Below are 24,118 nucleotides of genomic sequence, written 5' to 3' on the forward strand. Positions count from 1 at the left end.
GTTTTGGTTTCTTTAGGCAAAATTGGGAATGTTCTGGAGTTTGGAATATCCCCTGACTTCGCCCAAAGTGGCCCAAATTGGATTGAAATTTAATGTATTTTATGCAGCCTTGCTCCTTAATTATAGCAGCTCACTGCTGCACTCATTCTATGCCAACTTGAGAAGAAAGAATATGGCGCCTCACTTACCTGGCAGGCAGACTGGAATCTCCTCCTGGTCATTTTCATCCTTCCAAGATCCCTGAGGAGAGCAGGTGTATGTATCTAAGGGAGGAAATGAGAAGAATGGAAGCAAATTCTGCAGAAATGTCACATAATCTATAGATCTTCCAATTCTATAGAGGAGAGTTTCTCAAATGGTGCTCCTCCAGATGTTTTGGACTTCAGCTCCCACCATTCCCAACAGCTGGTAAGATAGCTGGGGTTTCTGGGAGCTGAAGTCCAAAACACTTGGAGGAGCACAGTTTGAGAAGCTCTGCTATACAGGACTATAGTGCACAGGTGAGTTTCTTCCTGCTCCCAAAGCTTGGTCCAGATTTAGGTGAATAGCAGTGGTTTGGCAGCCTCTCCATCCCTCTTAAAATATGGAGTCAGGAATCTCCACTGAATGGGATGAACTCTGGTTCATGGAGGTATCTTCTAAACAAGATGGGGAGAAGAGTGTTAGTCCATGAGAGGAGTCATTCTGCTAGCTAAGGGAAGATCATGTCAGTATGATGTGGCATGGAAATACCCAGCTCCAGCACTCAGTAGTAGTTTGGCAAATTGTAGTTGATGGTTATGAGGTATCTCAACTCGTAGCTTCTCCTGATCACTAAATTTTATTTAGGGTATGTTGACTGTGGGATTTCCATTTGGCCCTTATATAGTTTATTTTCTATCTGCAGATGTTTGTTGAATAGGATCGAAGGAAGACTATGAGAAAGAAAGAGGGTGAAGACAAGGGGTGGGCAAGAAGTAAGAGAAAAAGGTAGGATCAAGGTAGGTAAACAAAAAAGAGGGAAGTGGACAAAATAAAAGGAGACGCGATCAATGAATTGTGCTTGGATGATGTCGCAAAAGGTAATAATTTAGGAAGGTACTTGTTGACAACAACTTCCACACTCTCACACCAGCATTCCTTGGGGATTCTAGGAGTTGCCATCCAAAACTAAACTTTGCAAGGCTCTGCAATTTATTTTGTTCCAGTTGCAGGGCAGTTGTTGTTGCTGCAGTTACACCTCTGCAAAATGACTCTACCACAGTGGTTTTCAACCTCTGGTTCCCCGGGTGTTTTGGCCTACAACTCGCAGAAATCCCATCCAGTTTACCAGCTGTTAGGATTTCTGGGAGTTGAAGGCCAAAACATCTGGGGACCCACAGGTTGAGAACCACTAGTTTAGCAGCCCCTAGACCTGGTTGACAGCTTGGCTTAGTAACTGTTGATACCCCAGAGATTCCTAAACCTGATCCATTTTGAACAAAGCACACGGCACTCACAACACAGTTGGGATACCAAGAAAACAAGAGGGAAGCAGACATAGAGGCTATTGTTTCCTCTTTTCTACTTCCCACGTGCATTATTTTATTTATTTAGAACATTTATACCCCGTCCTTCTCAGCCTCCAAAGAGGGACTCAGGATGGCTTCCAACGGGCAACTATTCAATGCTGTTACAATATAATAACATAACATAACATAAAATACAATTAGCATACATTTATTTTGTATCAAAAGCATTGCATAAATTAGTATAAAACTGATAAAAATAGAAGGTGCACTGGTGGCTAAATATCTTTTGACCAAAAATGGGCAACAGCGTTATCTGTAGCCTCCAACAATTCCTCCTCTGTACACGAGGCAGGGCACAGTGGACAAGCATGCAGATGCAGAGTTGTCTGTTCTGTTCCACAGTCACACAAGGTGTGGGATTCTTTTAGGTAGTGCCATTTTGCCAGGTTGTCTTTTGATCTGCCCACCCCACTTCTGAGTCTATTCAGGGACTTCCCTGTTGCCCATTCTTGGTTTGCCCCTGGAGGAAGACCCTCGCGAGGGGGGCATCCAGTTTGGATTTCCTGGTTTATACCCAGAGGGATATCCTTGCTGTTGCGGGGGGACGCCAAGAGGAGTGGTAGTTCTCATAAAGCTTTTACTTGATTTGAGTCTACTGGGAGGAGACTGGTAGCCATGTAGTGAGTGGTTTTCACAGTGTTTAACCTTATTTCTCTCACATTTAGCAGCAACTTCCCGTTGCACATGGGGGTGGGGGCAATGCCAGCTAGCTTGTAGAGTTTATCAACAGGTATGGATTTAAGACATCCTGTGATTATTCTGCATGTTTCGTTCAATGCTACGTTCACCTGTTTTGCGTGGGCAGACTTATGTATTAGCATACATGTATTAGCATACATTAAAAACAGTTATAAATATACATTAAAACAGTTTATCCGGTTCAAATGGTCATCCAAATCAGTCTACTGCGGTCCACTAAAACCTTATCTTCACCAGTAAATCAGTCTATTCTGCAAACGCTTGATCCCACAGCCAGGATTTGAGTTTCTTCCAGAAGATCAGGAGAGATGGGGCAGATCTAATCTCATAAGGGAGGGAGATCTGCAGCCGTGGGGCCACCACGGAGAAGGCCCTGTCTCTCATCCCCACCAACGCGACTGCGATGGTGGTGGGACCGAGAGCAGGCCTCGCCAGATGATCTTAAGGTCCTTGGTGGTATGTAGGGGGAGAAACGTATGAACAGATAAACATTAACAGCATTTGCATCCACCACACCCTGCCTATGTTTTTAAGGCAGAAATGACCTATGATGGAAAGAAACTCCATTGCAGCCTTTGCAACTTCTGCCAAGCATGAAAAAAAAAGAATGCTCAAGTTACACCTTGTACTGCCCTGATGTTAAATGGCCCTTGTGGAAGGAAAGAGGAGGTGCCATCAGGGTATTCCCCAAACAGAGCAGGACGGGGAGGGATATAAATGCCATGGTTCTTGATACACCAGAACTTACCACTTCCTGTGTTGGTGACCAGATGGTAATACGGTGCATTACAGCGGTACCTGACAACGGACTGATAGTTGTTATTTCTTTTCTGTGACACGTAATCAAAAGCTCCATTCTTCAGGGTTCTAGGTTTGCCACAATTCACAACTACAAGATAAAACAGAAAGTAAAAGGGGAGGTGAGCACAGGCAGTCCCAAAGGTGCAAACAAGACAGGTTCTGTATCTTTGTTCTTAAGTTTGTTCTTAAGTTTTATTTGGAACAGGTACATTTTTAAGTGTAACCTCCAACCAAAAATATATATTTTTTAGTTGTGGATCACATAGGAAAGGGTTAACACCCCTGTGGCTTTTGTTTTGCTGTTTCAGCCCCTGTTCAGAAGATTTCACCTTACTTTCTGTCCCTGTGATAATTAGATTTTGAAAAAAATGGCTTATTGTGGATACAAGGATTGGTGAGAAAGCTTCAGTGAAGACACTTTTCCCCCATGATAACTTTTCCAGGAGTGAATTTCCCGCCTGAGGGAACTATTTCACTCAACTCCTGTTGTCTCACTCCCGTTCTTACCAATATATCATTTGTCACTTGGTGATTGCCTGTATTTCTTTTGCAAATCTCTCCGAGATCAAATGTTATCATAACCCAGCACCAGCACTCAGTGGTAGTTTGGCAAACTGTAGTTAATGGGTATGAAGCATCTCAACTCTGCCACCAACAATGCATTGTTAATTGTGTGATTCCCTCTGATGCTATTTTGCTTTTGCTTTTTTAAGGGGGGGGGGGAGTGAAAGAGGGACATTTCCCTATCTTGCTAGTTATCCATTGACAATCACACGACTTAAATTGCTTTCTCATTCATAGGTAAAAGGATAAAGTATGCCTGTAACAATCAGAAAAAAAACAAGCAGCTTACAGAGGGTGGAACTTGTCTCTCATTTTTTAGGGTTCTTACCAAATGTTAATCAAACTGCAGGAAAATATTTTATTTGTAAAGTGATTGCAAAAATCATAGGATGTATTTCGCATTTCCTGGGGTAAGAAATGAACTCCAAGTGGGTATCTTCCATATGGAAGATAACAACTTGTTGGAAATAGCAACCTTCTTCAAGCCTCCACTAGTAATTTGTTTTGTATATGATCATGTTTGCTTACTGTATTGTATATATATATGTTTTGGTATGCAGCTTTCCCATTATTCTATTTTTCTTGAGATTGTGGGAGGGGCTGCAGACCACATGTTCCGATCAGACTGCTCAGAGCTCAGGCTCCATTTTCAAGGGCAGATGCCATTAGACTTTGGACTGTAAAGAGCAAACTCATGTTGCTGTTGATTGTAAGGAAAATGCCCTGTGTTATTTCCACAGAGAAACCACTTCAAATCCATCTGTAACTGGATTGACAAATTATGTACATTTATGCTGAACACATGAGTAAACCAGATATGTTACTTTTTTTAAACCAAGTCTACTTTATTTTTGTCTTTTGAGAGCATAATATAGGGGTATTGAAAAGAATATTTTGAAGAACTGTTATGTTTTTGTGCATTGGCATAATGCCTATTTCTAACAGATCAGAGACAACCAGGTTATCAGTCTAACACAGGTATGGGCAAACGCTGGCCCGAGGACCGGATATGGCCCATTGTGCTCTTTCCTCAGCTCTCCTCTCTCTCACCATCCTATCCTTCCTTCTCTCTTTCCTTCCTCCTTCCTTTCCTCTTTCACCTTCTCTTCTATCCTTTAGTCCTTTCTTCCTTCTCTCTTCCCTCCCTCCCTCCCTCCCTCCCTTCCTGCCATCCATCCATCTATCCTTCCCTTCCACCCTTTTATCCTTCTCTCCTTCCATCCCTTTTGTCTTTCCTTCCTTTCGATGTTCTTCCTCCTTACCTCCCTCCCGTCCCTTCTTCTTTCTCCTTCCATCCGTCCCTACCACCCTCCCTCCCTCCCTTTTGTCTTTCTTTCCTTCTCTCTTTCCTTTATTCTTCCTTTCCCTCCCTCCCTCCCTCCCTCCCTCCCTTCCTTCCTTCTCTTTAACCCTTTCTTCCATCCTCTTTTTCCTTCCATCCTTCTTTTCCACAGTTTCATCCTTCTTTCCTTCCCTTTTGTCTTTCCTTCCCTGTTTCCTTCCTCCTTCCCCCTCTCTCTTTTTCTTCTTCCACCCTTCACTTCCTCCTTCTGTCCTTCCTTCCTTCTCTCTTCCCTTCCTCCTTCTCTTCCTTCCTTCCTTCCATCACTGGGCAGCCTGTTTTCCTAGCAGGGAATGCTAGCATGCAGCCCCCAAGTTACAAAGTTTGCCCATGCCTGGACTAACAGCTGAAAGTGAAATTGCCTTGCATAAGTACATGTGGATATTATATACCACTAAAGATTTTACTCAAACAAGTCTCTGGAAGATCATATTTTACAAAAGGTTATGATTTTCAAATGGTTGTGAATGCCATTTTACTCCAAAAGGTTATGGTGATTCTGTTTTTCCAAAAGGTTATGATCTCTAAAAGGTCATGCCTTTCCAAAAGGACTCAACCAGCCATGATGCATATTTACCTCTATCAGTAGTGTGATATGTAGATGTTTGCATAGGACAGTTTTCCCACTGCAAGATACTTCAACACCTAGTTATTCACTGGCAATCACAACCCTTTAAACTGGTTTCTCATCCAACAGTGAAATCATAAAGAATTCCTGTGCCTACGTCTAAAGAACAGAGCATCCTGGGAGCTATTTTAACCAAACAAAGCAAGAGCCAATAAAAGTTATCCCTTCCCTGATAATTCTTCACACTCACACCACACTCACATTAAACCAGAAGTTAAGGGGAATGCAAATTCCCACATTGACCTGATTTTTTATTCCACCATAAGACAAAGTTACCATAAGTCAAAGTTGACTTGATAGCAATTAAGAGTAACATTAAAAAAATACTATCCCCTTAAAAATCATTCTGCACACAGAGTGGGAACCTTTCATGAGAAATGTTCAAAAGGGCAGTAGGAAACCAAATAAATATATTTTAAGAAATTGAAAATACATTGGATTGCATGCTCCCATTTAACCCATATCTCAAAATTTCCCGGAATTTCCTATATAATACGATCAGCAATCTGGGCCCAATTGAAAGCAACAGTAGAGAGAGTCTGCTACTCACTTTCACACCGTGGCATAGAGCGGTGCCAGGTCCCATCATCTTGGCAGACCGAGGTGAAGGATGACAGTTTCTTCCGTCCCTACTCCGGAGAAAGCAACAGAGAATCAGCCTAGCCCATGGGATCTTTTTAAGTCTATCTCCAGCCCTGATGATTAAAGGCCACATGGGACATGACATGGAGTGCTGCAGAAGATGCCTGTGCGCTTTTTTAAAAAAAAATGTGTCTAGGACAATGAGAAGGGAGACCATTTTCATAATGAGTGTAGGACAGCATAAGGGCTGTGAGGATAAACATCTCTTGTTTCTTCTGCCAATGAAAAATCCCTCAACCCAGTGCTTCAATGTGTATCAATAACAGGTTTCTCCTCTTCTAGGGTAGATTTTAATTAGGCTTATGGATGGTTGCCCCAATTCCTAAAATTAAGCTGTGGTTAATCAAAGTGCTGTTGATTTTAATGAGTTTGCTATGAACTAAGGGTACATCTACACTGTATAATTAATTTAATTTTACAAGGTCTTTAGCCTTCTCTGTCAAAGAGTTTTGGTGCCTCATCAAAGTATAACTTCCATAATTCCACAGCATTGAGCTATGACTGTTAAATTAACGTCAAACTGCATTAATTCTATAGTGTAAACTTGTCTGAATGTATCTTCCCCCTATGAACCATCTTGGAGGTTAAGATTGTCTGGGGAGGCCCTGCTCTCGATTCCACCCCCCTCGCAGGTGCAACTAGTGGGGATGAGAGACAGGGCATTTTTGGTGGTGACCCCCCGGCTATGGAACTCCCTCCCCAGGGAAATTAGATCAGCTCCCTCCCTTCTGATCTTCAGGAAGTAAATTAAATCCTGGCTGTGGGACCAAACATTTGCACAGTGATTCCCAGTGCAACAACGATTTCTCAGTACAATACTGAACAATGACAATTGGAATGGCTCCTGGAATATGCTTTTGAACAGTGTGATTTTAAGTAATTATTTTAAGTGATATGTTTTAATTATGTGATTTTAAAGTATTTGTTGTATTATTTTATATGTTTCCAAGGCATTGAATAGTGCCTCTGCTGTGAGCCACCCTGACACTCCTTCAGGGTGAGAAGGGCGGAATATAAATGTGGTAAATAAATAAATGAATGAATGAATAAATAAGCACATCTAAGATATAGATTTAACACACTGGAATTAAAAATTAAAATGTCACCAACTGAAGAGCTGATTTTACTTAGAACATTTATTTATTGTAATTTTAATTCTATTTACTTTATTTTTATCTTGGCTTTTTCTCAACATAGGGACTCAAGGCAGCTAACACAAACATAATACAGTGCTTATAAAAACAATGTGAATATATTAAAATATAAATATATCTTTTCAAAACAATTAAATAATTCAAGACATTAAAATGACTAAACATAAAAAATATTAAAATGCATTAAAACTTTATATCCAGCATAAAATCCCAACCACACCCCTTTTAAAAGCCCAACCCTCGTTACCTGGTCTCACACCACAAGCAAATTCTATGGTTGAATGTCTTTCAGTTTCCTAGCATTGTAAGAGGACTGAATGATCAATGCAATAGCCCCTTTTTTAGATTTTAAAATGCTGTTAAAATATTGGGAATGATATAGAAGGACATATCTAGACAGCACCCAAAATGTGCGTCCTCCTGTGTTTTTAAGTAGGGCGTTCAAATGACTTTCAGGTAAAAACGAATGCATTCGGGATAAAGCAGGAAACCCCTGCTTTGTCCCGAGGTAATTTGTCCACTGGAAAGACCCAGGACTTTCAGAAAACCCGGGTCAATCCAGCTGCGGGCACTGCGTGGATTGGGCCCGGGGATCGTATTATGCAATTTCTGGTGCCCATCCACACACCTGTCTCGGGTTTCTTTGGCTCCTGGAGTCCAACAAACCCAAGGCAGATCCCATCTGCTCCCAAAATCCCTTTAAAAAGCCTTTAATAAAGAAAATAACTTACTCACCCGCCATTCCTTCTTTTCTGGTGTGTAGGAATGGTGTGCTAGGAGAAGGAGGGGAGACTGAAAATCCTTCCCGGCCCTCCTCCTTCTGATGCATCATTTTTATGTGCCAAGAGAGCTCTGGAGAAGGGCGAATGGCGGCTGGGTAAGTTATTTTCTTTCTTTTTTTAAAAAAAGGCTTTCCTGGGAGATTTTGATTTGTGTCCTGGTGCCCTTCTGGTGCGTGTGTGGACTTTAACCCAGGCACAATCGCATTTAAGAAACCCAGTTGCTCCTGGATTAAAGGACTGTGTGGAACCGCCCTATCAACAGAGCAATTGGTGTTTTTCTCTTTTCAGAAGGAACACAACTACGCCATGGTATCCTTATTCTGTATTTTTTGAGAGGGATACTGCGAAAACAATGGTCATCCAGGAGTAAGGAAAACACACTCTACGCATGCAAAAAACATTAGAGCTGAATGCCCTGAGGCTGACTTCTGGATTCATTTAAGCTCTGTTTGTCTATTACGTTCTACTTTCGGTTTCCCTCTCTTCCATGTTTGGCTTTTTCTAACTGGCCAAAAATTGTGCAATCCACCACCGGATTTGCAAACACCAGGGGAATTTTGCTGAAAGAAATGTTTTGCATATGTTAACAAATATTTTAATCTGTTCCTATAAGAAAGAGGGTGAGATGTAAAAAAGAAGAAATCTTTATGAATGGGGCCTGAATAAGCAAGAAGTTGCCATAAGCAAGGACCGCTGATCCCTGAAAGAGACAAAGCGAAGCAGCTGATCAATAAATGTGCCTCACCTCCATCAGGTTATAGCCAGTCTGACAGTTCACAATGAAGTAGTCTTGAAATCGATAGACAGGCTGTGGCTCTTTGATGATGGTGAACTCATCCTTTGTCACTGGCTGTGGGCACCGGATTCCTAATGGAAATAAGAAAGAGATGAAGGAAGCCCTGGCAGATGGCTAGGTACTATTTCTCTTAGTCTGTTGGACGGGGATAATACATTACTTTCTGTGCTGTACTGGATCTTCCACCCACGGCTGAATCCTGACTCGTCTGTGAAGAAAAGGATGTCTACCGACGAGCTGTTGGTTTCAATGCTCTTTGGAGGCACCGTGCCGCAGAACTCGCCAATTATTTTATTTCCAATTTGGATCTAGTGAGAAATGGAGGGTTTGGGAATGCCTTTAATATTTTAATGTATTGTCAAAGGCTTTCATGGCCAGAATCAATGGGTTGTTGTAGATTTTTTTGGACTATATGGCCATGTTCTAGAGGCATTCTCTCCTCTAGAATATGGCCATATAGCCCGAAAAAACCTACAACAACCCTTTAATATTTTGCTCATTTCTCATACAGAGCATCAGTCAGATGCTAATTAAAGAAGTGTGGTTCTCAATCACTGACCTTTTGGACTTCTTTCTCCCCTGAAATTCCTGTACAATTCTTATTCCATGCTGACTTTAGCTTCTGGAGGATGCTTTACAAGTATTTGGATGGCCAAAGAATGAGAATCACTGGTAGAAAACAGCTGGGGATTATTTTGGTTATGTTCTGAATGAAATAAGCTATCTGAGGCCCTACTATATACATTGCCATATAATGCAGTTTGAACTGCACTATATGATGGTGTAGACCAGGGGTCCTCAAACTTTTTAAACAGAGGGCCAGGTCACAGTGCCTCAAGCTGTTGGAGGGCCAGATTATAATTTGCAAAAAACATGAATGAATTCCTATGCACACTGCACATATCTTATTTGTAGTGCAAAAAAACCCCCACTTAAAATAATGCAATAATTAAAATGAAGAACAATTTTACCAAATATAAACTTATTAGTATTTCAATGGGAAGTGTGGGCCTGCTTTTGGCTGATGAGATAGGGTTGTTGTTGTTGTTGTTGTTGTTGTTGTTGTTGTTGTTGTTGTGTGCTTTCAAGTCATTTCAGACTTAGGTTGACCCTGAGTGAGAGCCACGTAAATGACCTTGGAGGGCCATAACCGGTCCTCGGGCCTTTGTTTGAGGACCCCTGTTGTAGACTCACATAATATAGATTGAACTGGATTGCAGTTCAATCTGCATTACAATGGCAGTGTAGATGGACCAAAGAATCTGTGTGTTTGTCTAAGGTATTTGAGAGGGCCTATAAGTATTTATGGAATGAGAGCGAAATATTAATATTTTATATTCGGTCTTACTAGAAGAACAGACCATATTTGGTCTGTATGATCAAGTATGCAGGTTGAAATGGTTCAATGGAGCAGAGATATTTCCAATTGTGCACCTGAAGAAGTGCACCGAGATCCATGAATGTTTATGCTACAATAAAACAATCTCAGGGGGAAAGCAACATTTTGAAGAGCAGTACAGACAGCAAGAAGGAGGGCTGGGTAATGCAGAGTGATTTGATTTGGCCTACCTTGAGTTGGTCATAAGGACAGCGAACTTGTGGGTGATCGTCGATTTCAAAGGGCTCCAGGAACTGGAGCGTGATGGATGTCCCCTTCTCCACTCGGATGCTGTAGTTACACTGAAGCTCGGCTGGATAGGGCTGAGGGTAACCAGGGCTTGATAGATGCCCCGAGGGCTCTGTGAATAGTTCATTGCTGCAATCCACTGCAGGACAAGGAAGCACAAGAAGATGCATTAAAAGCTGGGAGAGCACTGTCTTTGTAGCAGCTGTGCCTTGTAGATATCCCACAACATGGAACCCTTTCCTCTTTCAACACTTAATCATGACAGTGCATCCTTAGTACGGATCCCTTGAGTAACAGAGCAATGATAGCATCTGCATCATCGTTGCAGTGTTTAAAGTACCTTGAAGGAACTGTCACAATAACATTTACAACCAATCGTTTTTAAACCTTAGGGAAAAGTGCTTTTTATATTCAAGCAATATAGGACCTCATTATACAATTAAGGAAGTTGGTTTTGTGTGTGTGTGTATCAGAAGCGACTTGGAAAGTTTGCAAGGACGTTGCCCAGTTTGCGCCCAGATGTTTTACCATCCTGTGGGAGGCTTATCTCCTGTACCCACATGAGAAGCTGGAGCTGACAGGTGGGAGCTCACCCCTCTCCCCGGATTTGAACTGCCAACCTTTCAGTCAGCAGTCCTGCTTGCAGAAGGGATTGTGCCACCAGGGGCTCCAGGAAGTTGGTGATTATGTTATACCTTATATTCCCAACACATCCGATCTAACATTAAAGACTAAAAAATGAACCCACCTCCCACTTTCGCCCTATCAACTCTAGAATAAAACGGGGGACTACATAAAAAGCAACCACAATTGATTTCCCACCTCATTACTTAAGAGACATATGGTAAAAATATTGTTATCATACCACTAACTCTTACAAAGTTATCTGTTTCTACCTGACATTCCCATTAATCTACATATTTTAAAACACACAAGTATTTTTACATTTTCTTTTTAAAAACAGTACAAATATTTTTCATTCTTTTAGGAAAATGTCTATTGTCTTTTTTGTTGTTTAGTACTGATAACGTATCCATTTTCAGTTCCAACACTGTTTTAATACATTTTTTTCTTGAGGGAAGTGTTTTATTTTCTTAGAAATAGCAATCTTCTTCCAACCTCCCTGGTAGGAAAACCAGGGAGGAAAGAAGAAGGGAGTAGAAGGAGGTAGAGCGAAGGCCGCTACTACCGATACGGCCTAGCACGCTCCCTCCCAGCCTGCTTGCTCGGTCTAGCCTGGCCTGGAACATCTAACCGCCAGCTCGCCAACTACCATCCGTTGTGACGATTACCGGAGGGAGGTCGGGGCGGCCGCCCTTGGAGTTCGGCAGTGTACGCCGTGCTGCCTGCGTTGTTGTGCTTCGGACCCGGCCCGCGGCTTGAGCTGGTCGGAGCGGGTTGTGGAACTGCCGAGGGACTGCCGAGCCGGAGAGAGTTGCTGGGGCTGCTGGCTGTCGCTTCGAGTGCTGCGGCACCAGCGACTTGGCCGTTTTGCATCATCCATCTGCACCCACGGCGTGATCCGGCCCTGATTTCCACCTGAACCCTCAGCCTGCGTCCCCAGCGTGACTCCGTTCCCCGCTCCCCGGACGTTGTGCCGATCCCTCCGCGTCAAGCTGGGACTCCTCTGCACTCGGAGGTGTGATTCTTCCGCGATTCCAACTGAGACAGGCCTCGCATTCCAACTTGCCCGAGGTCTGGAGGCGTCCCGGCTGGTTCTCCCGCGCGCTGATATCGCTGGGGCAAGCTCAGCTGGGTGAGCCAGCGGTGACTCGGCGCCTTCCTGGGAGAGCCTGACCAACGCCGCGTGGTGACTCAGCGTTTTCAAGATCTTTTGCGGCGATCGTGTTCTTCTAGCCTGCAACGCTCCTAACCAGCATCACTGACTTCACGGTTGTTAGGCTGACTCCTGAGCGGTTGGAACTATATATATTGCTACATAGCTGCTGTTACATGTTTTGTGATCAACCGCCATTACTGTAACGCCATCCACCGCGTTACTGCCTCCATTTCCGGAATTATCCAGCTCATCAGCAGTTCCGGTGGCCATCTTAGCGATCCGTCACTCTATTGCAAGGCCCTCAGTCATCCGACCCTGACACTGATGGTGGGAGGGGGAGGAGAGAGACCAACTGGGCTTTACATCCACCAATAGGACTGAGGACTATTCGATCAATTTGCACATTTGCACATTTATTGCGCTAGTAAATTGTCATCTGAGCCAACGCTGATTCTCTGCCAGCTGCCAGCACTTTATATGAGCCAACGCTATTAAGTCTTCCAACCACCAGCACCTTATTGATCTATTGCTGCCAAATTTTCCAACTGTTAGCACTTTATAGGGGCCAATTGCTGCTAAGTTAAACAACGATCAGCACTTTAACCAACATCTTGCACTTTAACCCTGTATAACTAAGGTTACTAAGTGACCACCATAGCAATTCAGTCTCTGATAACGCGTTATTGTATGCACCTTAACAGTTCTTTATGCACCTTAACAGCTTCAGACTAAATTTTTAGCACTTTAAGACCTAGCAATTTAAAATCTACTGCTACTTGAAGCCTAACATCCTACCTCAACCCTGTATCAACTCTGTTCCCCAATGTCAGCATTCCTCCCTTGGGTTCTGCTTACTGTGTTACTGGTGGATTGGGAGGACAATAGAGGGTGGAACGAGTGGGGGGACCCTGGAATTAGCATTCCAGGAATAGGAAAGAATTGGACTGAGACTGAGTGGCAAAAGCAAATAACCTGGTACAAATCATGGGATGAAACTCTGAACTCCAAGTGCAATATGGCAGAAGAAGGGCATTCCACTGGCCGGGGGGCCCCCATAGAGTCCGTGGCGGGGAGGGGGAGATACGGGAAAGGGAGCCCATTAATTCGGCTAATTCGGCCCAGAAATAGCAAAAATCTAACAACCCAAATTCGGCCTAGGGAAAGAAGGAAAAAAAACTTAATCACCTGTAATCGGTCTCCTGACTTGGTAAGTGGGTGTACCCAGGTTGGCAGTCCCTCTGGGTTGAAGATGGTGCTGTTGAACGCCAGATCTGTCAACGGCAAAACATCTGTCATCCACGATTTAATCTTGGAGGAGCGGGCAGATCTGGCGTGCATTACGGAGACCTGGCTGGATGAAGCTGGAGGAGTTAATTTGACCCAGCTTTGTCCACCAGGATTCTCCGTACAGTACCAGTCGAGACCTGGAGGGCGGGGAGGCGGAGTTGCGGTGGTCTACAAAAATTCTATCCCTCTGACCAGAGGCCCCATTCCACAGTCAACCAACTTCGAGTGTGTCCACCTGAGGGTGGGCGACCGGGACAGAATAGGGATTCTGTTAGTGTACCGCCCACCTCGCTGCACTACGGTCTCCCTACCTGAGCTAGCGGGGTTGGTCTCGAGCCTGGCATTGGAGTCTCAACGGCTTCTTGTGCTGGGGGACTTCAATGTACATGCCGAGACTACCCTAGGAGGAGCGGCCCAGGACTTCATGTCATCCATGGCAACCATGGGGCTGTCCCAACAAGTATCTGGCCCCACCCACTGTGCGGGACACACATTAGATTTGGTTTTCTGTCAGGGATGGGAGCAAGGTGGCGGTGTTGAGGAGTTATCCACCTCTCCGTTGCCATGGACCGACCACTATCTGGTCAGATTTAGACTCACCACACCTTCCAACCTCTGCAGAGGTGGGGGACCCATTAAGATGGTCCGCCCCAAGAGGCTTATGGATCCGAGCGGATTCCTGACGGCTCTTGGGGATTTTCCTGCTACCTCGGTTGGTGATCCTGTTGAAGCCCTGGTGTCTCTCTGGAATGGGGAGATGACTAGGGCCATAAACACGATTGCTCCGGAACGTCCCCTCTCAAGTAGCCGAGCTAAACCAGCACCTTGGTTCAACGAGGAGCTGGCAGCGATGAAGCGAAGGAAGAGGAGACTAGAGCGCGTGTGGCGTTCGGACCCGAGCGAGTTAAATCGAACACGGTTTGTTGCCCTATTAAGGGCATACGCCGTGGCAATAAAGGCGGCAAAGAAAGCTTTCTTTGCGGCCAATATTGCGTCCGCAAAGAACCGTCCGGCGGAGTTGTTTCGAGTTGTCAGAGGGCTATTGAACCCCACCATTCCAGATGGGAACCCTGACAACTCGACGGCCCGCTGTGAAGCATTTGCTCGGTTCTTTGCGGACAAAGTCGCTTTGATCCGCTCTGACCTGGATACCACGTTAACGGCAGTCTCTGAGGATGTAACACGAGCATCTGCTTGTCCTATTTTGATGGATTCATTTCAATTGGTGAAACCCAAGGATGTGGACAAGATACTTGGAGGAATGAGAGCTACCACATGCATCCTAGACCCCTGCCCATCCTGGCTTCTAAAGGAGGCCAGAGGGGGATTGGCCGAGTGGGTGGAGGTGGTGGTTAATGCCTCCCTTCGGGAAGGCAATATTCCAGCCAGCTTAAAACAAGCTGTAATAAAACCGCTGTTGAAAAAACCATCACTAGACCCCACTCAATTCGTCAACTATCGGCCTGTTTCCAATCTTCCCTTTTTGAGCAAAGTCCTGGAACGTGTGGTGGCCTCACAACTCCAGGTATTCTTGGTAGACACGGATTATCTGGATCCGGCACAGTCTGGCTTTAGGCCGGGACATGGTACCGAGACAGCCCTGGTCGCCTTAGTGGATGATCTCCGCAGGGAGCTCGACAGGGGGAGTGTGTCCCTGTTGGTCCTGCTGGATCTCTCAGCGGCCTTCGATACCGTCGACCACGGTATCCTTCTGGGACGCCTCGCGGGAATGGGCCTTGGTGGCACTGTTTTACAGTGGCTCAGGTCCTTCCTAGAGGATCGTACCCAGAAGGTGTTGATGGGGGACAGCTGCTCGTCCCCACAACCATTGTCTTGTGGGGTTCCGCAGGGCTCAATACTGTCCCCCATGTTGTTTAACATCTACATGAAGCCGTTGGGAGAGATCATCCGGAGTTTCGGGGTGCGGTGTTATCTGTACGCAGATGACGTCCAACTCTGTCACTCCTTTCCACCTACTTCTAAGGAGGCTGTTCAGGTCCTGAACCGGTGCTTGGCTGCTGTGTCGGACTGGATGAGGGTGAACAAATTGAAGTTGAATCCAGACAAGACAGAGGCACTCCTGGTCAGTCGAAAGGCCGAACGGGGCATAGGGTTACAGCCTGTGTTGGACGGGGTTACACTCCCCCTGAAGACGCAGGTTCGCAGCTTGGGTGTGACCCTGGATTCATCGCTGAGCCTGGAGCCCCAGGTCTCAGCGGTGGCCAGGGGAGCATTTGCACAGCTTCGGCTCGTGCGCCAGCTGCGCCCGTACCTCGGGAAGTCGGACTTGGCCACGGTAGTCCACGCTCTGGTCACATCCCGTATAGATTACTGCAACGCGCTCTACGTGGGGCTGCCCTTGAAGACTGCCCGGAAGCTCCAGATGGTCCAGCGCTCGGCAGCCAGGTTGCTAACAGGAGCAGCTCTCAGGGAGCACACCACTCCTCTGTTGAGCCAGCTCCACTGGCTGCCAATTCCCTACCGGGCACAATTCAAGGTGCTGGCACTAGCCTACAAAGCTCTAAACGGTTCCGGCCCCACCTACCTCTCCGAACGCATCTCCTCCTACGAACCGACGCGGACATTAAGATCGTCCGGGGAGGCCCTGCTCTCGGTTCCGCCTGCGTCACAGGCACGGCTGGCGGGAACGAGAGACAGGGCCTTCTCGGTGGTGGCCCCTCGGTTATGGAATGCCCTACCAAGCGACATCAGACAGGCCCCTTCACTGCTGGCATTTAGGAAGAAGCTCAAAACCTGGCTTTTTGAGCAAGCATTTGGCTAATCAGCGCAATTGCACACAGAATGACGGTAAACTGAACATAGGAACGGCATAAGGATATGAGACTGGATCTTGTTTGAGATCGAGGCATTGTATGAATGTTGTGTGTTTGCTGTTGTGTATGCTATGTTTTAATTGTTATTGTGTGGTAATTAATTCTGTGTAAACCGCATTGAGTCACCTAATATAGGTTGAGAAACGCGGTATAGAAATAAAGCAAATAAATAAATAAATAAATAAACCTGAAATAGTAATATTTATTTGTATCTGTTTTCGAACTGCTAGGTTGGCAGAAGCTGTGCAATTCAATATTTTATCCAATGTTTTGAGGCCATGTAGTCATACATTCTTTCACTTGTTCTTTCTCTAATGCTTTCCACACATTGCCGACAAGAGACAGGCTTAATATTACCCAAGGTCACATTGGGTAGGGTCGCAGATTTCAACTGGCAACTCACAGATTATTCTCACAGTCTATATGAACTCTGTTCTCTGCTTCCTTGGGGAGATACGAGCTCTCTCACCTTTACAGGAATGCCGGTCACTCTGGAGACGGTAGCCAGGTCGGCAGGAGCAGAAGTAGCCCCCGACATAGTTGTGGCAGAAGTGCTGGCATTGAGGACCATCTTCGATGTCATTTCGCTGGGCACACTCATTCAAATCTGGTAATTTGCCATAGGGAAGAAAGTGACAATCAAATATTTGTTCTGCTTATTTAATCATTATCAGTATTCTACCTTTCAGTAAGAAAAATACTTTAAAGTTAGCAGTCGATAGCCTTAGCCTGAGGATTGATTTAAGGCTTCTCCGTGGAAGTTAAGGTCCATGGAGAAAAGAGACGTGCCCCCCATCCCCTTGTCACTCCTAACCTCTGACTATACAAAAGCAGTTTCTAAGAAGTCCCCATACCCACCCCAGATATTTATAAATAATAATAATAACAATCATCACACATTCCTAAATGCTTGGAAAGTGTTCAACTCGTGATTTTGTGATATGAAATCCAGCCTATATATCTTGTTTGCTGTGTCTTACTGTTTTTGTGTCAGAATAATAATAATAATAATAATAATAATAATAATAATTTATCATTGTGTTTTGTTGTGCACATTATAAACCAGAAATTCATGTGTGCTGTGACTGAATACTTCAGGAAATCCTTTATTGAGATGAACGTTTCCTATGAAATCATTCTTTCACTGTGGATTCTTGTGCAGACTAGATGGCCTCTCTGCTCTCTTTATTAGTTCTATGATTATCTTAATGTAGGCCGATCAAGAAGATCTCACAATGCCTGGAAAAGGATCCATTAGAGCAGTGATTTTCAACCCTCCTAATGCCACGACCCCTTATTACACTTCCTCATGTTGTGGTGACCCCCAGCCGTAAAATTATTTTTGTTGTTACTTTATAACTCAAATTTTGCTACTATTATGAATCCTAATGTAAATAACTGATATGCAGGATGTATTTTCATTCATGGACCAAATTTTGCACAAATACCATATACGCCCAAATTTGAATATTGATGGGGTTAGGAGGATTGATTTTGCCATTTGGGAGTTTTGGTTGCTGGGATTTATAGTTCACCTGCAATCAAAGAGCATTCTGAACTTCACCAGCGATGGCATTGAACCAAACTTGGCACAAAGAAGGGTTTGGTGGGCATTGACCTTGAGTTTTAGAGCTGTAGTTCACCTATATCCAGAGAGCACTATGGACTCAAAAGTGATGGATCTGGACCAAACGTGGCATGGATACTCAATATGCCCAAATGTGAACACTGGCGGCGTTTGGGGAAAATAGACTTTGACATTTGGGAGTTGTAGTTGCTGGGATTTATAGTTCACCTACAATCAAAGAGCATTCTGAACTTCACCAACGATAGAATTGGGCCAGACTTCCCACACAGAACCCCCATGACCAACAGAAAATACTGTGTTTTCTGATGGTCTTTGGTGACCCCTCTGACACCCCCTCATGACCCCCCCCCCCCCCCGGCCCGGGATCCCAACCCCCAGGTTGAGAAACACTGCATTAGAACAAGGCATCTGAGCCCCGAAGAGAGAGATTTGAATGAATATTAGAAGGAACATCTTAACAGTAAGAGCCAACAGAGCCAATTATCTAAGTGATTGGGTCTCTTTTTTCTATATATATATATTTAAAAACCTGGACAGATACCTGCTAGGGATGCTCTGGTTAGATTTCCTGCATTGGGTATTGTTGGAAATAGCAACCTTCTTCAAGCCTCCACTAGACCATGTGATCAGATCTGGGACTATTCAGCTCTGACTCCATTTTAGATCTCATACTCCATTTGACTTTCAGACTAGAGACTCTATTAGACTCTCAGAACAGAGAGGTACTTTTTACTATGGGCTGTTATAAATTATAAGAAAGATGCCCTGTGTTATCTGCACAGAGAAACTGCTTCAAATCCTATCTGTAACTGGATTGATATCCAAAGTACCTGTATGCTGAATACACGAAGTTTGTGAGTAAACCAACTATGTTACTTTTAAAGAAGTTTGTTCATTTTTGTCTTTTGAGACCATGGTTTAAAGCAAGATGTTTTAAGGGAGCGAAGATGTTTTTTGGGCAATTGAAAATAATACTTCTGAAACTCTACTCTGTGTGTGTGTGTGTATTTTGTGCATTGGCATATCTTTGTCCCTAATAGTTCAAAGAGATATCTAGGTATATCAGTTTAAGAGTTGAGAAACCTAATTGCTTTGCATGAATTCTAGTGGATATTTATGATTAAGGAGAAAGTTGACTCAAGCGAGTTTTTAACTCTTCTCAGGGAGATTCCTGATTTTCCCAAATGGTGGTGAATGCCATTTTCCAAAAGGTTATGGAGATTTCCATTTCCCAAAAGGTTGTGGCATCATTTTTCCAAAAGGTTATGATTTCTAAAAAGGTCATGCCTTTCCAAAGATCATAATTCTCCAAAAAGTATTGTGTGAGGAGGCTGGATTCAGTGGCCTGTTGTGACCCTTAGAGATCTATGATTCAATGATTTGACAACTGGCAGGAGAGTCCCCAAACTCTAAGGTCTGCAAGGGAAGATGTTTTCTTATTCCACCACCCACATAGGCCTGGCTGGGGAGGACATGGGAGAGAATTGTCCTTGTGGCTACTCCCACACTATGGGATTACCTTCCCTTTGAGACCAAGCTGGCATTCTCCCTGCTGTCTTTCTGTCAGTAGGCAAAGTCCTTTCTATTTAAGGAGGTGTTTGGTTTTTAATATGTTGTGGCAGATGGAGCTTTTGATGGCTGGCACTGTTGTTTCCATTTTATTATGTGTGGGTTGCATTTATATCTGCATTTTTGACTTGTGCCTTCTAAAACAGAAGGTTGCTTTGTGTTTTAACTTCTGTATTGAGAGCTTTTTAGTTGTATTGTGTTTGGACACTGCTTTGGATTTCATTTTGGCAGAATGGTGGGATGCCAATTAATTAAATGAATACAAATAAATAAACGAGTAAGCCTTGGGTGTTCATAGAACCATAGAATCATTGAGTTGGAAGAGACCTCATGGGCCATCTAGTCCAACCCCCTGCCAAGAAGCAAGAAAATTGCATTCAAAGCACCCCCCCGACAGATGGCTACCCAGCCTCTGCTTAAAAGCCTCCAAAGAAGAAGCCTCCACCACACTCCGGGCAGAGAGTACCACTGCTGAACAGGAAGTTCTTCCTAATGTTCAGGTGGAATCTCCTTTCCTGTAGTTTGTTTCCTATTGTTTAGTTAAAGATCATTCTTGTGACTATTTCCATGCATTCTTTAGGCAATAGTTACAGCTAATTTCACGTGCTGGTAATAAGACTTGCAAATGGCCTTTCATTACTTTCCCTGGAATCTCTTGGAGACCCATACCTGCCCACCATCCCCAGAATAGGTGAAAGGCACCAATCCAGTTCAGGACTTGGATCAGAACCTTGGGATCTATTATTCTCCAACTATACCCTCGGAGCTGCTGATCAGAAGTGGAGAATTTGCTTTTGCGTGAGCCATTGGGAAGGGGAAGATTCAGCCCTCTTTTCTCCCCTTCCCCATTGCTGATGGAGTGGAAACTACCTTTGCACTTTGAACTCAGTTTCCAGCAAATGAGGTAAGCTAAGGGCAAAGGAGCGGGATAGTGGAAGGAAGAGAAAGAAACTGAAAACATTTTGAAAGCAGCTGAAAAATTGGACAATGAAAAAAAAATAATTTCAGAGAATTACTTTGCGCTGCTCACCATATTATCTAGTTGCTTGAGAAGCCAGACTTTGGTGCCTGGCACCAGGAAGCTACTCTCTTTGTTTCCAACGACCCAAACCACCTCTCTCTCCACCATTGACTCAGCATAGAGTCAAGCTACCTCCATAACTGCTCAAACCAGGCATCTGCCTATAGTTAGGCTGGCCAGTACTGTTTGTTTTAAGGTAAATGTAAAGGTTGCCCCCTGACATTAAGTCTAGTTGTGTCCAACTCTGGGGGTGGTGCTCATCTCCATTTCTAAGACAAAGAGCCAGCGTTGTCCGTAGACACCTCTAAGGTCATGTGGCCAGCATGACTGCATGGAGTGCCATTACCTTCTTGGAAGCAGTACCTATTGATCTACTCACATTTGCATGTTTTTGAACTGCTAAGTTGTCAAAAGCTGGAGCTAACAGCAGGAGCTCACCCCGTTCCCCATATTCGAACCTGCAACCTTTCAATTAGCAAATTCAGCACCTCAGCGCTTTAACCCACTGCACCACTGGGGGCTCCAGTGGTTTTAGTTCTGTTTGTTTTAGTTCTGTGCTAATACAGAGACTCCATACTCACCAACAGCTTGATAGTAAGCTAAGAATCCCTTGTAAGAGACAACAACGCCATTCTCTTCATTGGAGAAGTCAGAGTGGAACAGGAGCTGCATTCGGTTCCCAGCAGAGAAGAACTCTCTCTTTCTGGGATGGTTGCCAGTGCTTGAATCTATCTGACCACAGAACCGACCAAGGTCTTTTTTGTCTGCCGTGATCTATCAGAGCCCAAGAAGAGGAAGGAACAAACATTGGAAAGTGTAGAACCCATCAACCAAGATCCAAGGAACCCCACCAGTAATTCTACAAACACAAAAGGACAGCTTAAGCAACTGACATCAAAATGCATGAGGATGCGGATTTGAAAACCAGAATACTTGATAAAGTGGAAGGCTGTAGCTTAAAGCAGGATATCAAAATACAGACAGTTTGGTTCAGTCGAGTTTTTGGTGCCCTTGTTTACCCAGTGGCACATGGGTTGCTGCTTAAGTACCTTGACATAGTCATATTGACAGGCCTCCGATGGCTCCAGATCAAATTGCCAGAAATTCAGCTTCACCCTGAAGCCCTTTGGTACTGAAATATCCCAGGTGCTGATGTTGTTGTCTGGATACGGTTTTGGGAAATTGGGGGATGTGACCTCTCCATAAAGCTTCTTTGAGGTTGGCAAGGGACTGGCTGCTCCAAAGAGAAAAGCTCCCTGCAGGGACAGGAGCAGCAGAGGGAACCTATAAACACAGTGAGCAAAAGTGAAATGGAAAACATAATGAAACCAGAAACCAGAACTCTGAAGTAGGCAGCAGTGTTGGACAAAATCCTTTGATATACATTGAATTGAGATACATTGAAAGGGAAGTGAAAGAGAAGAGGAGGACTTTCTGAATGAACTTTTTCCTGATGCAGATCTCCTGGGGTCCTTCCACACAGCCCTATATCCAAGAATATCAAGGCAGAAAATCCCACATTATCAGAATGTGGAGTAGACTCAGATAACCCAGTTCAAAAAAGTTATTGTGGGATTTTCTGCCTTGATATTCTGGGATATAGGTCTGTGTGGAAGGGCCCCTGGAAGATTGAAGATCAGAGTTTTGATAACAGCTAACAAAGATCTGTGAACTAATTGAGATGGTCAAATTGATTAGGCTGATAGAGAAGGAATATTTGACTATTTAAGAGTATTTGGGGATTTACTGAATAATATGCTCCAACTTTTTTTGGGGGGTGGGGAGGAGTTATTACTTCTGGGATTTATGAACTTGTAGTATCAGACAGAGAGTTAGAAGTCTGTAGACCAGTCTTTATGTGTGTTAGTCTTGATTTAGTATAAAATGTTAAGTGTATGTCACTGTGTTGGCATGTTTTCTTTTCGTGTTTACATGTTTGTGTGTTGTCAGGTGTAAATTTTGTTTATTAGTTAGAAAATAAATGAATAGGGTGCTTTTAAAAAATGTATAATTTTATAATGCGTTAGTTCACTTTATTTAGTAAAGGGAAAGGTTTCCCCTTGACATTAAGCCTTGTCATGTCTGACTGAGCAGTGGTGCTCAACTCTATATCTAAGCCGAAGAGCCAGCATTTTCCATAGACACCTCCAAGGTCATGTGGCCAGCATGACAAAATTTAAGATCGTCTGGGGAGGCCCTGCTCTCGACTCTGCCACTATCACAAGTGAGGTTGGCGGGGATGAGGAGCAGGGCCTTCTCAGTGGTGGCCCCTCACCTGTGGAACTCACTCCCCGGGGAGATTAGATCAGCGACCTCCCTTCTGACGTTCAGGAAAAAACTGAAGACCTGGTTATGGGACCAAGCTTTTGGACATGCTGGCAGCTAAGGGAAGATCTGACGACAAACATGGACGAATGGAATGGATATACGGAACTCTGAACACTGAGCATGAGATTGTTTTGCTATTTTATTATGTACTAATGTTTTTAACTTGTTAACTGTCTAAATTGTTGTAGGTATTGTTTGTTTATTGATTCAGGCATCAAATTGTGCCGTTGTTTGTAAGCCGCCCTGAGTCCCCCCTCGGGGGTGAGAAGGGCAGGGTATAAGTAATTGAAATAAATAAATAAATAAATAAAATGATTGCATGGAGCACCATTACCTTCCCACCGGAGCAGTACCTATTGATCTACTCACATTTGCATGTTCGAACTGCTAGGTTGGCAGGAGCTGGGGCTGACAGCAGGAGCTCACCCGCTCCCTGGATTCAAAGTGCCGACCTTTTGGTCAGCAAGTTCAACAGCTCAGTGGTTAAACTCGCCATGCCACCAGGGGCCCATATCTCACTTTATTACAGTTGTATTATAATTTTACATTCTATCAATAAAATTAATAGCAGGGGATTTTTTTTCAGCCAAAGGGCTGAATACTAATTCTGCATTGAAGACCTCCACATTAATGAGAGCTGCTGAATTTGGCAAATGCCGCAATATCACAGGATGTCTACACCGTTGGAGAAATTATACTGTTTAGCCCATACTGCACCACCTGATATCCGTCAAGAAGTAGCAGCTGGTAATGAAAGGACCAAGGCATTGACCTCTCCGGACCATCCTCTGTTCAGATATCAGCCAGGAAGTCAATGCCTTAAATCACAAAACAGCTTCCTGAGATCTACTACCCCACAAAAACCCTCCTTTATGTTTCTTCTCTTTAAGGAGCTACGTATAGTTGGTGAGCAATATGTTGGTGAACTAGACCTCAATTTTTCTGAGAGAAATATTGACATTTTGAGAAATACTCAGCTGTATTAAAAATCTCTCTACTTGTTCTAGAAAGGGATGAATCAGTACCTCATGGATATGGGGACCATTGGTGACAACACTGTGAATTTGAATCTCTCAAAACTGGAAGTAACAACATTTTCCCAAGAATATTGTATGGTCCTGATGTG

The 24,118-nt window shown here is 44.0% G+C and overlaps 1 protein-coding gene across 1 annotated transcript in view; it reads right to left on the minus strand.

The window, feature by feature from the left end:
- C1R (complement C1r) overlaps nt 1-24,118 on the minus strand; it is a 28,160-nt gene that overhangs the window by 2,548 nt on the left and 1,494 nt on the right. The window contains exons 2-10 of the mRNA XM_060762580.2: nt 21,714-21,948; nt 21,246-21,438; nt 16,956-17,093; nt 10,528-10,724; nt 9,119-9,266; nt 8,908-9,029; nt 6,135-6,213; nt 2,998-3,138; nt 189-263 (exon numbers count right to left, since the gene is read on the minus strand). Coding sequence (XP_060618563.2) covers nt 189-263; nt 2,998-3,138; nt 6,135-6,213; nt 8,908-9,029; nt 9,119-9,266; nt 10,528-10,724; nt 16,956-17,093; nt 21,246-21,438; nt 21,714-21,948 — 1,328 coding nt within the window. The remainder of the gene's footprint in view (nt 1-188; nt 264-2,997; nt 3,139-6,134; nt 6,214-8,907; nt 9,030-9,118; nt 9,267-10,527; nt 10,725-16,955; nt 17,094-21,245; nt 21,439-21,713; nt 21,949-24,118) is intronic.

This window comes from Anolis sagrei, chromosome 2 (genome assembly GCF_037176765.1).
Source record: "Anolis sagrei isolate rAnoSag1 chromosome 2, rAnoSag1.mat, whole genome shotgun sequence".
Lineage (NCBI taxonomy): Eukaryota > Metazoa > Chordata > Lepidosauria > Squamata > Dactyloidae > Anolis > Anolis sagrei.